At 37.0% G+C, this 17373-nt stretch overlaps 1 protein-coding gene across 3 annotated transcripts in view; it reads left to right on the top strand.

Annotated features, from left to right (window-relative positions):
• LOC121318589 (voltage-dependent L-type calcium channel subunit alpha-1C-like) overlaps positions 1–17373 on the top strand; it is a 378812-nt gene that overhangs the window by 6416 nt on the left and 355023 nt on the right. The window contains exon 1 of one of the 3 annotated variants that reach the window (XM_041255430.1): positions 11203–11566. The exons of the other annotated variants lie outside the window; for them this stretch is intronic. Within the exon in view, the coding sequence (XP_041111364.1) occupies positions 11518–11566 (49 nt within the window). The 5' untranslated portion in view covers positions 11203–11517. Of the gene's footprint in view, positions 1–11202; positions 11567–17373 lie in introns of those variants that run through there. 3 annotated transcript variants of the gene reach the window in all.

Here is a 17373-nt window from a genome sequence, read left to right as displayed (position 1 = left end):
TTCAATAGTATACCTAAACCAAGGGGAGTTCTGAAACCCTTGACTGGATGCAGGACTAGTGTGAGTGTCTAAACATTAAAAGTGTCTGTGCGATTGTGTCTGAGGTGACCTTGCCCATCTTATTACATTATTTCAGTAGTGACACGTGAATGCGGCTCTTGCTGGACTGCTAAAGTGCTGTGGTATTCAGTTTGGCATGTTCTACTCCTGTCAGACTGGAATGCTCTGATTTCTGGCTATACACTGTATTTGACCAGAATCGCTGTCAGTGTTGATATGTTGGCAGATTTCATACAGAGAGTGGAATGCCCTTTGTTTGAACTCTATTAGTCTGTTTTCTTTATAATGCATTTCTGGATTCCCTCAGCGGATGCCTGCCACCATTCTGTGGTACAAGCGAATCTGTTTCATCCAGAATCGTGGGCAGAGCCACTGCCTGGCTCTCTATGCAAGACAGAACTTTACCATGCCATTTGAATTATGATTATGTACTGACGAACTCCTATGTTTATCAAAATGTCATTACTTTTGAAAGATTAGGAATAATAAGCTGTTGAAAAGTGGAAAAAAAACCTTCCTGTTCTCTTTGTTGCATATAGTAAATGAGGACAGTGAAACTGGGCATGCTTATAAAGACTGAGATGAACTGGGGAATGCAATTTTAACTTTGTATCAAAGACTGTGTTCATTTCTCTGTATATTCATTTTCATAATTTCAAATTTTTTTAATGGAATTTCTAGTTACCACCATGTTACTAGTTGTTCCTGTTGCTATACACATGGGGGTGGGGGGCAAGTTAGCCCAAAATTTTTAAACTTGGCCCTATCAGCACCTCATTGCAAGGTAACATTTAACAGAATTACAGTAATGAGGAAGTTGCAACACATTTTTATGCAGGAAAACAAATGTAGCTATGGTCGTTTGATTAACAAGCAAATCCTAGCAAACCTCACCAAAAGTTAAGCAGGCATTGGAGTCAACATTCATGTCAACATGTAATCAGTGTCAGCTACCGGTGCTATTCAAGCATTTGCAGTCTGCACCATGCTTTGAGTTGACCTCCTCCTCTCCAACCTTCACCTCATTTTTAGCCTTGCTTAGGGGGGTTGTCAGTCAAACTGTGCTGGCTGAGAGACGTCAATCAAACTGTCAAGACAGCACCAAGAGCCCCGAAGGGCAAGGTCTAGCATCGAAACTAAACAAGTCTAAAAATGTGATACATGCTAAAGTCAACTGCTTAAATTTCGAATACACCTGTTGTTTATAAATGGAGTTGAGGGTCAAGCGTGGTCTCTCATTACTGGTAATTGCTTCAGAGTCACATGTTACCTCTGTGTTGAAGAAAAGTGGTCTGCTGTACAGAATTATAGGTATTTCAGTAGCAGTTCAGCCAGAACTGCCTTGTCAATAGAGTGTAGTGTTGATTGCTGTCTCTAGAGGGCGCTACTACCTTAGCAAACAAGCTCTTTTATTTCATCACATTTTATCAAGCAACACTAGCTCCTCACTATATACAGCATCTCTCTGGTTCCTACAATGTAGAGAAGTATAAATTAGTCACAAGTACATTCTGTTATGATATGATTTATTTCCAGACAGTATGATATCCATAAGCTACTGGGAATTTAATATGAGTCTATAAGGCTGCTCCGTGAAGAGGTGTGGTAACCAATTCATTTTCTTAGCAATCACTGTCTCACATTTTGTTGTGCTGATGATCATTTGGTTCTTTGCTTGGCTTGCTGTTACATGTCAATTTTTCTAATGCAAACATACACTGTCTGGCCACTTTATTAGGCGCTGTACCATATATCGAGTTGGGCGATCACCAGCTTGGCATGGCATGGCACAGACTCCACGAGATGCTAGAAGGTGTCTTGAGGGATGTCCAGCCATTCATAATTGTTGCAGAGATGTAGGCAGAGGATTGTGATGATGAATGTGTTCTCCAAGTTAATCCAGTCATGCTGAATTGAATTGCGATCTTCTGGCCATGGAAGATGCCTGAAGTCTCTTCATGCTCCTCAAACCATTTGCTCACAATTCTGCCTTGGTGAATGGGTCCATTATCTGAAAAGTTGCCATCACCATCCAGTAAGAACTACAAAATTGTGAGGTGGATTTGATCTGGAACAACATAATTTGCCTCGAGTGGAATGGAGGGACCCAGGGATGTACCATGGTCCAGCTCTCAGCTTGCATCCAAGACATCGAAGCTCAACATTAACAAATCTGAACTTGCTGAATAGTGTTACTTTAACATTGAATTGCATACCACTTTGTAGTTTTCCATGTACTTAATGAAAAACTGACAAAAATTGAAAAATGTGATGTTTCGAAGTCTAACACATGAAATACTGTGTTGGCTTACAGTAGACTAGGTCTCAATCTGTAAGTTCTAGCTTATTCAAAACTTTTGGCTAGAGCTGTAGTTCAGGGGGCTGTAAATACAGGTTTTACTGTTTGTAAAATACTACCCAAACTAAAGGTATGTTTATATATTAGTAGGATTAATTATATGGTATGTTATTTTGTACGTAAAACCCCAAAGATGTTATAGTCACTTTGATGAGTCTGTGAGTAGAAGATTGTTTTAAATCATGGAAAAATCCTGGATAATTTGTACTACTCTTGACCTTATAAAACTACTCTCATTTCAAATTAATTCAGGCTGTTGACATGTTCTCTGTTGAAGAGGCCATTTAAAAAAAAAAGCAAAAACAGCATTAAAGTTAAACAAAACTTGGTTTTAAATATTCGGTTCTGGGGGTAGGATGAAGACCAATAATTGTGTATCCAATACTGGTACTATTATTTAATATTGTAAAACATTTCATATTCATCGTGATCAGGAATCAATACACTATAACTCTTACTATTACAACTAATAATAATATGATTCTTGATCATGCAGTGTAGCAAATGTTTTAATGACAATCAACACACTCAAATGTATTGTTTTGCTTGCTATGCTGACAAAACAAAATCTGCTGTGAGTAAATACTTGGCTCCTCCCACCATAAAGTGGACCAATCTCAATAGTTATGCTAGTGACATTTGTAACCCAGTGTGAACAAACTCAACTCCACCCGTCACTCAATCTTCTCTTTTTAAAATCATCTACTGTACAGTGTTTTTACTTGCCCCTTCAGGTGACCTCAGATGTACTTAAAACTGCCTTTTGAGTTTTAAAACGCAGCAGGCTTTCTTAATAAGGTCTTCATTCTTTAGAAACAGTATTAAAATGGGACTTGTATCATGTATTATTAAAATAATTGTAGCTAAAAAAATAATTCCATGAATCTTACCTTTTGTGTATTTCCATTTGTTTTATAGATCTCAAATGTCCAGTTTTGAAAGAAACACTTGTCTATGGTACTACACATGTTTAAGAAATCTCTGTTTGCAAGCCATGTTTTCAGTTAGTGTTGCACTTGCTTGGTCACTTCACCCTCCAGGTGCAATTGCCGTCTCCCTTTCAATGGCTTCTTTCCTGTGAATAACCAATTGGCTACTTCCCCTAATGAATGACACACTTTTAGCCAGTAGCATGCTTTGAACCAGAAGATGCCACTGAGATGAAATGATAGAGGAAGTGCAAGTGAAAACAGCATAGAAACAAAGACCTTTCTTTAACCTAAAGTAGTACAAGATATCATTCTTTTAAGTGAAAATACATCTGTGCTATAGCATGTTTCTTTCAAAACGGCACATTTTTTTTATCTTTGTAGCTAGTAGAGGTGCAAAACAGGTAAGCATGGCATTGTTTTGTAATCACTTTAAGAAATAAAATAAAATGAAAAAGACTTCTAGTCGAAACATTTGTCATTGAATTTTAGTTTTTTAATATTTCTTAATTCAGTACTATTGAGTGTTGAATACTTATGGGTGGTATTTAAAAAAGTTATTATATATTATTCATAATAATAATAATCATAAATAATAATAATAATAATAATAATAATAATAATAATAATAATAATAATAATAATACATAATAATAATAATAATTCCAGGTGACATGTGCATCCCTAAACACATGAGGTGAGACATTATTGCCAAGTGTGGAACTGATGTCAGCACGCTTTGACGTTTCATTTAGATTTCATAAAAAAGATGCAAAACAAAACTAACTACTAGGTTTTTTGCATAACTTGCAGATCTATTTTGCTGGTATAAATATATAAATAGACAGATTTATATCTGCAGAAGTAGAAATATCTTCACTGAGCCCTCTGTCTATTCCCATGCAACTGATTTAGCAGAATGGTACATGCTGCTTCACCAACACGGCTGTGGGTAGAGATTCAGAGAGAGCTGTGCCTTTGAGAACAAACACATAACTAACCTAAACAACATAATACTTTCAATATGTTGTACCCACATGCGATTTACACATTCAGAAGGCATTATTCTATCAGTTCTACATTATATATCCTTACCCACCTTATCCAAAGGTTCCCTCAATTTGTTTGCAATTTTTAATGGTTATTAATGCAATTAAGCAAATAATAATAATAATAATAATAATAATAATAATAATAATAATAATAATAATAAATAATAATAATAATAATAATAATAATAATAAACTAGAACTGCCATGCAGTTTCACAGCTTCCAAGCTCAGTACCAATTGGAAATTATGGCAAGCTGTAGCATTGCAGCACAAGTGTCAGCAACAGACCAGTTTTATGGAGCAGTTTCAATTCAAAATACTGCATTAGTTCATTACCTCACGATGCTTTACAACTTTAAACACCATAGTAACCATGACCCTATCTACACACTGTAAGCTCATTTTACATTTAACCTTAAGGAGAAGTCAAAGGTCACGATTTCCTATATGTGTTCCATAGAAACCATTAACCTATCTGCACTTTATAAGGAGTTATAAGTTAGTTTTACCAAAGATTTCGAAAGTTTTTTAAAGAAATATGTGAGGTGGCCATCTTGCTTTACTCACCAACACCATTTTTGAAAAGTCAATTGCATTGACACTATGGTGATGCTTGTTTACTTTGGAGTTAATCAACTGTTCAACTGAAGCGGTTTTAAAGAACCACATGTAGTTCTGGCGGCCATTTTGTTTTACAAAAGAACACCATTTTGCCATATTTGAATTCCATTGTCCCCAGGATGATGCCTACCAAGTTTAGAGTTAGTTGGCTAAACGGTTTGCAAACAGAAGCAGTTTAATGTTTGGGGTGCATTTTGACGAATTTGGTGGCAGCCATGTTGATAGTAAAATTTATCACAGTAACTTCTGCTTCACATGAAGTGGGTTTGGTTGCTGATGTGTGACATATGCAAAGTTTCAAATCAATCAGTTCACCACTTCCCAAGAAGACGATTTTGAAAGGTTTTTAAAGAAATGCACCAGGAGGCCATCTTGCTTTACGCACAAACACCATTTTTGAAAAAGTCAGTTGTATTGACACAGGGATCATGCTTGTCAACTTTACAGTTAATCAACTAAACTGTTCAAGTGAAGCAGTTATACATTTAAGAACAAAGCGTAGGTCTGGCCTCCATCTTGTTTTACGAACTAACACTATATTTTGCTATATTAAAATTCAGTTGCGAACAGGAGCAGTTTAAAGTTTTTGGAGGAAAAACGACAATAATAAAAATAATAATATAAAAAAGTTACAATAGCAAGAGGCTTCCCAAGCCAGCTTGGAAGCCTAATAATTATAGAATTGTGTGTTAAGGTCCTTTAAGAAGGAGTTCAGGAGCTGCTCTTCAGTTTTTAATTGCCTGCCGTAGATATTTGTAATGCAGACTAGATGAATGTCTTTATATTAGTAAGCATCAGAACCACCTAGTGCACAGCAGTGTATTGTCAGCAATGTTTCCAAAGGGGCAGAACACTAGATGGCGCTGTATCTAACTTCTGTGACACTTTGGCTGATCTAGCCAACAGCTATGGCCAAACGTTTTGCATCATCCTCTAGAGTGAAAATCGAAATCTAACGTGAAATTCTGTACTATTACATTTTTGCGATATCATGTTGTAGTTTCTTTGATTACATTATGCTAAATAAACTATATGTCCATATAGTTTAAAAAAAAAGATATCTTAATCCTGAAATTCCAGGTGATGCAAAACGTTTGGTCATAGCGGTAGGCCTCATAGTGTATATCTATAACAGGCATTCACCATTGAAAAGCAAGTCCTGAACTCAGGTGAAATCAACTTGATGCAGACTTAAAAAATAATCATAGTTAAATATTTGATTAATTGCAATTAGAACCACTCAGAAAGATTGCTAACATTATGAAAAGGGTAATGATTGGATAATTACAATATTAGAACTTTCTATTTCAATGATACTTGAGCTTTCCCTCTGCCTGTTATTTTAGAATGTGATGCAGTGTATACAGTATACTCTTACCCTATGTACGCTACTGGTCAAAAGTTTTAGAACACCCCCATTTTTCCAGTTTTTATTGCAATTTAAGCAGTTAAAGTCCTGTGAATAACCTGAAATGGTACAAAGGTAAGCGGTAAACTGCCAGAGGTTAAAAAAAAAAAGTTTAGGTTACCAAAAACTGAAAAATAATGTACATTTCAGAGTTATGCAAAAAGGTCTTTTGCAGGGAACAAGTAATGGGTTAACAACTTACAGCTGTTCTGCAGCAATGGAAGTAAATTAAGCCTTGAAAGTTGATGCTAACAATTCCTACAGGTGTCCCAATTTTTGTTGATTACTTACAAACCCTCTATCTGTATAAAAGCAGTGTTGGAACAGACTGTGTTACTACACCCTTTTAAGTATTATTTGGACAGTATTGTACTGCAGGAAGTAGTATATTGCTATCATAATGGCGAGAAAAAGGCAATTAACAAAGGAAGACAGACAAACCATTATAACCCTTAAAAGTGTAGGTCTTTCCTTTAGAGAAATTGCAAAGAAAGCCAAGTTGTCAGTGAGTACTTGGAAACTGGAGGAAACTCTGACAGGAAGAGGTCTGGCAGACCCAAAGCCACAACAGAATCAGAAGACAAGTTTCTGAGAGTCAACAGCTTGCGTGATAGACGGCTCACAGGACAACAGCTTTAAGCACAGCTTAACACTGGTCGAAGTAAGCAAGTCTCAGTTTTAACTGTGAAGAGAAGACTTCGAGCTGCAGGTTTGACAGGTTGAGTGGCAGTAAGAAAGCCATTGCTAAGATGGCAAAATAAGAAAAAGAGGCTTGCCTAGGACATGAAGCACCGCCAGTGGACTACTGAAGACTGGAAGAAGGTCTTATGGACCGATGAATCAAAATTTGAAATCTTCGGTTCATCAAGCAGGGTTTTTGTACGCCATCGAGTAGGCGAAAGGATTGTTCCTTGGTGTGTGACACCAACTGTCAAACATGGAGGAGGAAGCGTGGTGGTCTGGGGCTCTTTTGCTGGATCCAAAGTCAGCGACTTGCACAGAGTGAGTGGTACCCTGAACCAAAACGGCTACCACAGCATTTTGCAGCACCATGCAATACCCTCTGGTATACGCCTAGTTGGTCAGGGGTTCATCCTACAGCAAGATAATGACCCAAAACATACCTCCAGGTTATGTCAGAACTACCTTAGAACAAGACGGTAGGCTTCAAATCATGGAATTGCCAGCACAGTCTCCAGACTTAAACCCTATCGAGCTGGTTTGGGATGAACTGGACAGAAGGGTGAAAGCAAAGCAACCTACAAGTGCAACACATTTGTGGGAACTTCTGCAACAGTGTTGGGAAGAACTTTCCAAACACTATTTGATTTCCATTGTAGAAAGAATGCCTCGAAGTGTGTTTGGCTGTTATATCTGCAAAAGGTGGCTACTTTGATGAGTCAAAAATTTAGATTAAATTTTGTTAAACAAAACATTTCCATGATTTCTTTCATTGAGACATTAAACTGCGTAAATTTCAATAAAAACTGGAAAAATGGAGGTGTTCTAAAACTTTTGACCGGTAGTGTGTTTTATTGTAATAATGATTGCTTGCTGTTGGAAAGCCATGTAATACTATAAAATGTTTTTTCTTTTTTATGCTTTTCAAATACCATCTGATTAAAGAAACATATAATGTGGATGCAAAAAAACAAAACAAATAAATAGCAAAAAAACAAAGGAAATAACAAGAGGTTGTAGAATTTATGTAAAAAAAAAAAAAAAAAAAACAAGTGTCATGATTTTATTTAAAATGATAACTGGGGGCAGTTGAGACAGTTGACGTTATAATATCTAAAGAAGGCCTAAATATTACAATTTAAAATTCCCAGTAACTTTAGTCCCCAAAAGTATTTAGCCAATACTGAAGAAAATAAATAATCTGTTCAATACAATTTACACATGGGTTGGAGAAACTAAAAAATAGTTTTTAATGAAATTACCCTGACAGTCCAAACGAAATGCATTGTTAAATAAACCAATTAGCATACTTTGAGTTTCACTAAAGAAACCAGTTCAAGAGCTGCTATTCAGTTCCAGTTGCCTAAGTGTCTATATAACAGTGGTGCACAACTCGGTCCTGGAGGGTGTCCCTGCAAGCTTTTACTCCAGCTGCACCCTAAATTACTTTATTGGACCTTATTAGAAGTTTAATTTGTCCAATTAACTAATTTAGGGTATGGTTAAAACAAAAACCAGGAGGGACACCGGCTCTCTTTGGCCTCAGTTGTTTACCACTGCTGCAGAAGAACCATCTAGTTATGTTTCATTTCTAAAATGAGATAGGGCTACCCGCAGCTACATTGTCAGTTTTTTTTTTGTTTGTTTGTTTTTTCATCCCAGTGCCAGGTTTGGCGCATTTGGCGCATTAACGTTCCAGGTGGATAACAACTCAAGAGTCTGAGTCTCAGACTGCAAAATGTGGTTCTTGGGGATCGGCAAACAGCACTGACAGATGGAAACTGCTACTGTGCGCTATACACTTGGGCTGTGCCAGTTGATTGGAGCTCTTGATACCTCAAGAGCCAAAGTGCCACGCAGCCAGCGAGTCCTCAAAACATGTTCAGCGTCCAAATCTTTTAAAACTGTGTATTTTTTTAATTTTCATTTTTAGATCTCCATTACTAATGCATTGTTGGAAACATAATTTGATGTGTAATAATTTGGACAAAACTTAGTTGTTAATTACTTTTTGGGTACCTAACTGTAATATCATCCCACTAAGTGCTGGCTGTACCAGTTAAATATTGTATTGCATATTAAGAGAGAATTTTACATTGTATGCATCATTATTTGCTTTTCCAAGCGTATTTTCGGTTTTTGGTTTTCAACGCACTGCTTAATGGTATCTATGAACGTAGGTGTATGAGTTCGAAGTTTTCACACCTAGTTTACAAGGCAGTTTGATCTTTGACACTTGTTCGCGAGGAGCTGCAAGTATCAAGAAATTCGTACTAAGTTTTACCAGTCTTAATATATCATATTGTAGCGAACGCTAAGAGCTATTCACAGGCCGCGGTACAAAAGAGCCGGGCTCCCTTGTAGGAGCAGGTATCGGGTTTATCTGTTCATTTTTAGAATGCGTCACTTACCAGCCCTGACCCATACCCCCGTGCACGCTACAATGTATATTTGCAGTAGCCTTTATTAATAGTGATAAAACTACAGCACATTTTTCTCAGATAGCTGTCATCATGTAGGGAAGCATCCTAGTGCCAATTTAAAAAAGTCTCCTACTCAGGACTTTTATTTTTGTTTCTTCTATGTAGGACTTTATCTCTCCCACGTAGGACTTTTTAAATGTACTACTTTAAAAAAAAAAGTCTTACGCAGGAGATAAAAAAAAAAAAAAGTCTACGTAGCAAATTTATTTTTATTTATTTATTTATTTTTTAATTGGCACTAGGACGCTTCCGTTTTCCATGTCCTAATTGTTAAGTAACACGTAATCAACACCAGATGTGTGTTCGGTGGTTCCTCCAAGGTGTTACATACTCAAGAAAAGTATTGAGGTGAGTTATTTTGTCCACGCATACTTTTTTCCCCCCTCATTCTTAAAAAAAAAAAAAAAAAAAGAGTATTATTTTGAAGCTGAGTGGAATGCTAATCCTACAGTACAGTAAGCAACCGTGATGGATAAATAAACAAAATACAAATATTAGTAAATAAGAATTCCAGGCCACATTATTAGTCGGGCTTGATTTATTTCTGTAACCGACAGTGTAAATGGCACATTTGAAACTGATTATTATTTTATTATTATTCTGAACAAAACACGCAGTTTACAAAAAAGCAGAAAATCTGACGACTTTTAGAAATGGCCTGCAAGTACACTTGTTTTAACTTTCTTGTTTGGTTTTCAGGTGATTTTTTTTTTTCAAAGTCATTTACATCTCCAATAAGACCAGACAATTTCAAGTTACAAATAAATGATCCAGACTGAGTATTGTGTTTGTAATGCACATACATAATTTTCAAATGTAATATTTGTGTTACAAATAATCAGCAGTAGGCTATTTGCCAAGAACAGTGCTGTACTAGTGGTGTTACTATTTAAAAAAAAAAAAAAAAACCGACAGTGCCTCAGTAAGATCCTGTGCAGTTCAGGTTTTTATACTGGAAACGATGATATGCACCAGCCGGGTTCAGTGTCACCATTTCCCTTTTTGCCATATACCTGGCATGCAATATAATCCCCCCGTCTCCATTCTCTCAGCATCCTGATTTAATCATTTTTTCTTGACAGTGCGACTGCGACGCTGTGCACAGTTTACTGTATTTGATTTTCTAGCGCAGTAACATCTGGAACCAGTCAGTAGTGGATTGGGAGGGGGGGCTGGTCTTCTCTCTCTCTCTCTCTCTCTCTCTCTCTCTCTCTCTCTCTCTCTCTCTCTCTCTCTCTCTCTCTCTCTCTCTCTCTCTCTCCTCTCTCTTTTGCTCACTCGCTCACTCCGTGTTAGTTCTACCAGCACACTAGTATGACTGCAGAGACGACCGAACTCCTATTGCTGGCGACAGTCTGATATGTTTTCATGATGGCTTGGAAAAAAGAGGGCTGATGAGAACCCACGAATTGCCACCTTTTTTTCGGACTCCCTTCGTGGAATCAATTAAAACGACAGATTAACCCTCTGAGATAACCTGGATATATTATTTGTCATTATTTGTTGCTACCTGCTACCAGCGTGGATTGCCTTCTTCAAACCCTTCACCACTACCCTTTTCTGGGGCTCCCTCCCTGTTTTATCTTCAAACCCTTCACCACTACCCTTTTCTGGGGCTCCCTCCCTGTTTATTTATTTTTTATAATACTTGCTTGGTACAATTTTGATTATTAGCAGCCAGTGGTGCTGTGCTATATTTCTTGGGTAGAGCCCGGATGTTTCGAGGATGCACTGCTTCTTCTCCTTAGGTGGCAGTGGTAAGGAACCGTGTCTGGTGTTTGACTCTGTTATGGGGATCAGGTAATATTAACCACAATAGTACAGAGGAGGGGTATCTCAAGATTTTTATTTTTTTATTTTTTTGTTTATTTTGTACAACACTCGCTTGTACACATTCACCAACGAATACACTGGACTATTTTTTATGGTCAACGAAAGCAAGAAGATGTACATTCCAGAGGAAAACCATCAAGGTAAGATTTTAAAGTTTTTTTTCCCTTCGTTAGTGGTTGGCAGCGGGAGCGCGTCCGTGGAAGGAGATGGGGGGGGTTAATACATGTGAGATCATTCATGTTTGCTCTAATAAAATAGTTAGGTACAGCTTAGCTGGTTGGGATATACAAATTATACAAGGTTTTTGTCATTTTTTTTTTTTTTTTTTTTTTTTTTTTTTTTTTGTCACTGCAGACTTCTGGTTAGTTTAACCTGGGCTAACATGCGTTGTTTTAATATGGACCAGGATCGAGGAACGTGTTTGACTGTAAATGCATTAAAAAAAAAAAAAAAAAAAAAAACACAAACCAAAAAACAAACAAACAAACAAACAAAAAAATAAACAAACAGTAATTTCATGTTTTATTTATTTATTTATTTTTACAATTAAAAGTAGACTTTTAAACATGTAATTGTGCAAACAGTCTAGTTTTGGAGCGAGCACGGTTCTGAAGGCGCTTTAATGTGACACAGTTGCGGGGCATTATTATCTTACAGCTTTACATAATGTCCCTAAACCTAATGTATTATTACTCGTTTGCGCCTGCACTGTTCTCTTTTCATTTAAAAATATGCTGCTTTCACCCAACGGAGAAGCATTTTCCTTGGCGATGTTATTTGTGGAACACTTGCTTATTTATTGTCCAAATAACAACAATATATTATAATACTAATGTATAACGTGTGCTATATTATATGTATGTATGTCCTTAAATAGAGGTTCGGCCTCCAAAAACCATACACCTAAAAAGGATTTTATATTTCAGTATATGTTAAATACTTCATGCGCATTTCATTTGTTTTGAAGTTACTAGACTGTAGATTGTAGACTTTGCCAACAGTCAGACATCTTTTTCTGAACGCAACAGTAATTCATCTTGTATAACGTAGATTCTTCTTCAGAGTAAACATAAGTCAATTCCAGGAGCTTCATGCACATAAACACAAACCAGATTATACACGTCGTATATTTTTAACTGACAGGCTGTGTGTTCTCTCTCTCTCTCTCTCTCTCTCTCTCTCTCTCTCTCTCTCTCTCTCTCTCTCTCTCTCTCTCTCTCTCTCTCTCTCTAACAGTATAGTATTTATTCTTCTCAACCCACGCTGTTTGAGACACAGTAATAACAGAAACGGACTCATCTCGCATTCTGCGGACCTCGTTTCCATGTTCAAGTTTAAAAACGTGTCATATTGTTTTTTTTCCTAGAAATTAAACGTAAACGATTAAGATTTGTAAATGATCAGCTCATATTTTTGCAGGCTTTACATATTAACACCAGGGCTGAAGAAAGAGTAAATATATATTTTATTGGCCAAGGGAAAGGTGGAAAACAACGAAATCCGGGCCCCAGTCATGAACCTGTCGGTATACCCTCCTCTCACAGGTTTGCATCCTTGCACAGTGTTTTACACGGGAACTGGCACAATCCCTATTTTCAAGGCTGAAGATGTAGCGGTGTAATCTGACTTCGTCATTGCGTAAAGTTTAACAGTACATTTATGTTCCACACCCGTGGTCCACCGTTATCAGATACTTTTACCATGTTTATGGGCACACACTTCCACCAAAACTATATAGGGTGCAAACATAGGAAATAATAATGCAAACTGCCTTACTAAAATGTTTTCATCATTGGAATGCCATTGCGTAATACTACTACTAATACAGTACATTTAGCCGTGTGTAATGTTAATTATAGTAATATGGATAGAAACTAGTGTGTGTGGGCGGTGTATTTATATAGTATTTGTATCATTAAGGGATGGAGAAGGATTTAGATAACTTTTGACTTTATACTTCGGACTCGAACGCAGTCCGGTGATGATTTTTGATTGCGCTTGTTTCTAATGTAGTTGTAACAGCTGTTATTTGCTTAGGAGGTGGTAAGAAGCAAAAATATTACTGTGTAATATACGCTGGCTGCACAGATTCCCATTATATTAAACCACATCTGTTTTTGTTTTTTTAAACACGCTGTTTAACAATCGCGGTCTTTAGTAGCATGTGATCATTAGTGGATTACTTTGGTAAGCCACTGGTGGTGCACACAGTCAGCAGTGAAATTAATATACATTTTTTGATCTTATGGGCCCTTTAATGAAATGCAATGCAGTTGTGTTCCACAAGGCTGTGCCATACTGTTGTGTGACACGCAAGTTTAAAACGTGAACGTTCATGACAGTTTTGAGAAGCATAGATTATTGTGGATGGGTCCCGTATCTAATGTTTCAGTATACCACCTTGCAAGTGTTGTGCACCTGTGGGCTATTATGATTGTTATTTTGAAAGGCACCCTGTTTTTTAATGAGCAGAACTGTGTTCTATGTTGACCAATGTTCTGTGACGATTTATTGAATATAGTTTAAATTTGTAACTATTTGGTTTCAGTACAGTATTCTTGATTTAAAAATGTGCTTGAGTAGATCACGTGTGACAGACAACTTCACTGTGATGGTAAGGGCCAAAGTTAGTTAGATTTATATTGGGCAGGGCTGGCCGAAATCAGACCTGATTGTTAACCAAAGTATTCAAACAGCTGACCCTAATTATCCCTTTAACTGGGTTGAGTTAACTGGAGGGGGGGGTGCAATAACTTTTTCACACCTGAAGATTGCATGTTTGATTACCTTGCACACCAAACAAATGAAAGAAGCACCAAACATTGGTGTCATTTTTTTCTCTGACTCCCTCTATATACTACTACAACCCACAAAGATCTGACGAAATTCAATGTGAAAAATGTGCAAAAATGCAGTAAATCAGTGGCATATACCTTTTCACGGCACTGTGTGTGTGTGTGTGTGTGTGTGTATATATGTGTGTGTGTATTTGTGTGTATATATATATATACACACACACACACACACACACACACACACACACATACATATATATATATAGTGTGTGTGAACAGGGACCACACAGATTTAAAAGTGGTTTGTTCCCATCAGCTTAAAAGCCATACAACAAAAAGGTAAGTGAGATACTTGGAGCTGAAATGAATGATAATGTGGACAACACCAATCCTCTTCAGCCACTAGAGGGACAACAATACACTAATGTCATGATTACCATGCATATCACAATATACTGTAGTTATCACGATGCATTTGATGGTCCTGATTGGATACTTGTATAATGCATAATACGATCAAATGATAATTAATTGAGGTGACCAATGAGAAAGGGAGGATGTGTTCATACCAGCTAGACTATAATACAGCCATGTTCTTCATTCAAGAACTATTTGGTGAACTGCAATGTGCTTTTGTACTCACGATACAAACCTCTATTACGATACATCATGTAAAAAAAGCCTTGTGACGCTATGAATCGTTATACCCCTGCAAATCACCAAAGTAAATTTTGAGATACTGGGTTTGAAAGATTTTCATCTTGATCTCTCATATTGTTTGTAACCCCTGATTTCCAGGTCCAGAGAGCATGCCCAGCTGACAGGGGCTTTGACAAATTATTCACATGACCTAAATAATGCCAGATCACCATTAAGCGTGACTGTGAATGGCAATCACTTGAATTCAATGTCTGTTGATGCTGTATTATTTAGGTAATCATTTATTTAGATTATTGATTGCTCCCAAATATATAAATAGAAATTTGAGTTTGTATGAACAAAAACAAACCGCTCCCAATAGCATAATCTACTGGTGTCAGATCAGATCGAATTGTTTGTAAACATGTGGTGAAATGGAAATGTGAAAAACGTATATTTGATTTATCCAGAGGTTAAAAAACAATGTGGCAGTGAAAAGGTTAATTTCTACTGGACACCATCTGTAATGGAACTTTTTCCATGATTGTGAGAATCAGAGAATACAGCTTGTAAGGACTCTGAAAGCGAGTGATCTGATTCATTAATATGGTCAGAGCTTAAAAGAATCTGGCACTGAACGTGTTAACATTCCTCATCTTCCCAATTAGACACAGGCTTCGAAAAAAAGTAAAAATCACTTTGCAAATACTGTTATGAATAAAGCTGCCAATACAAATATTTCTGGGGACATCAGTATGCTATCCACAACTGTTAAAATCCTACGTAATTTAAATCAGTAATTATTCAACATAAAACCATTTAAAAAATAGTATAAATACAAAGGGTAAAAACAATGCAGTGCCAACAGCCCTGATATCCAGCTCGCTATTCAGCAGGCTGGGGCCTGCTTTTAAGACCTTCCCATCTAAAAGCTGTAATACAGGATATGAGCCTCTTACTCTGCAACAGGGGTCTCCAACCCTGGTCCTGGAGAGCCTCAATCCTACAGATTTAGTAGGTGTCTTTACATCATCAATGGCTAAAGGTCTGATATACATGTTAATCTTGACTAAGCCAATAATTGGTGAAATTAAGTAATTGAGCGCTCTGTTGAAATGAAAATAAGATTCAGTAGCTCTCCAGAACCAGGGTTGGACCCCTTCTCTACAATGTCTACGAAGAAAACCAGGAGCTCCACCAGTCTTTCACATTGATGTTGGGTGACTTTATGCCACTCCTGGAGCAAAAATTCAAGCAGCTCGGCTTTGTTTGATGGCTTGTGACCATCCATCTTCCTCTTGATCACATTCCAGAGGTCCATCTTCCTCTTGATCACATTCCAGAGGTTTTCAATGGGGTTCAGGTCTGGCAAACAAATGCTCTAAATGACAATATTTGTATTTGGAATTTGGGAGAAATGTTGTCAGTAGTTTATAGAATAAAACAAAAATGTTAATTTTACCCAAACACATACCTATAAATAGTAAAACCAGAGAAACTGATAATTTTGCAGTGGTCTCTTAATTTTTTCCAGAGCTTAGTATGTGTTGTTTGTGTGTGTGAACTTATTTTCTTTGCATTATTCGTCTGACAACACTGCATCTTTTTATATATATTGATATTTTCTGCAAATAAATGCTCTAAATGACAATATTTTTATATATAGTATATATGTTCATTTTATATATATATATATATATTTTTTCCAGAGCTGTATGTGTGTGTGTATATATATATATATATATATATATATATATATATATGAAAATGAAAATGAAAAGAGATGTTACAATATACAAAACAAAACATAAGATTATCAAAGCAATGTTCAAGAAAATTGAAAATTGTCTCTAATCTTGGATTCCTCAAAATAGCCACCCTTTGTCTTAATAACAGCCTCACAAACATGAGGTATTCGGTTAACAAGTTTCAGCAGGAAATCACCCGACATGTCTTCCCAGCTCTTCCAGAGATGTAGAGCACTTGTGGGTAGCTTTGCTTTGACTCTTCTGTCCAGTTTGTCCCATACAAGTTCTATGGGATTGAGGTCTGGAGACTGGGCAGGCCAGGCCATTAGATTGAGTTGTCCTTAACTTTCCTTCTTTGCCAGATAGTTCTTGCACAACTTTGAGGTGTGTTTCGGGTCATTATCTTGCTGAAGAATGAAGGACTGCCCAACTAGCTGTAATCCTGATGGAATGGCATGCCTCTGAAGTATGCTATGATAGCCATGTTGGTTGAGTTTGCCATGGACTTGGAAAAGATCACCAACTCTGTCACCAGCAAAGCAACCCCAGACCATGACACTGCCTCATCCATGCTTGACAGTGGGAACCACACATGCAGAACTCATGCGCTCACCCTCTCTGCGTCTTACAAATACTCAGCGGTTAGACCCAAATATTTCAAATTTTGACTCATCTGTCCATAAGACCGACTTCCACTAATCAAACATCCAGTTTCTGTGTTTTTTGGCCTAGGCAAGTCTCTTCCTCTTATTCTGCACTCTTAAC

This window comes from Polyodon spathula, chromosome 7 (genome assembly GCF_017654505.1).
Source record: "Polyodon spathula isolate WHYD16114869_AA chromosome 7, ASM1765450v1, whole genome shotgun sequence".
NCBI lineage: Eukaryota > Metazoa > Chordata > Actinopteri > Acipenseriformes > Polyodontidae > Polyodon > Polyodon spathula.
Note: the sequence above shows the minus strand (reverse complement) of the source record. Positions and strands in the feature narration are given on the sequence as shown.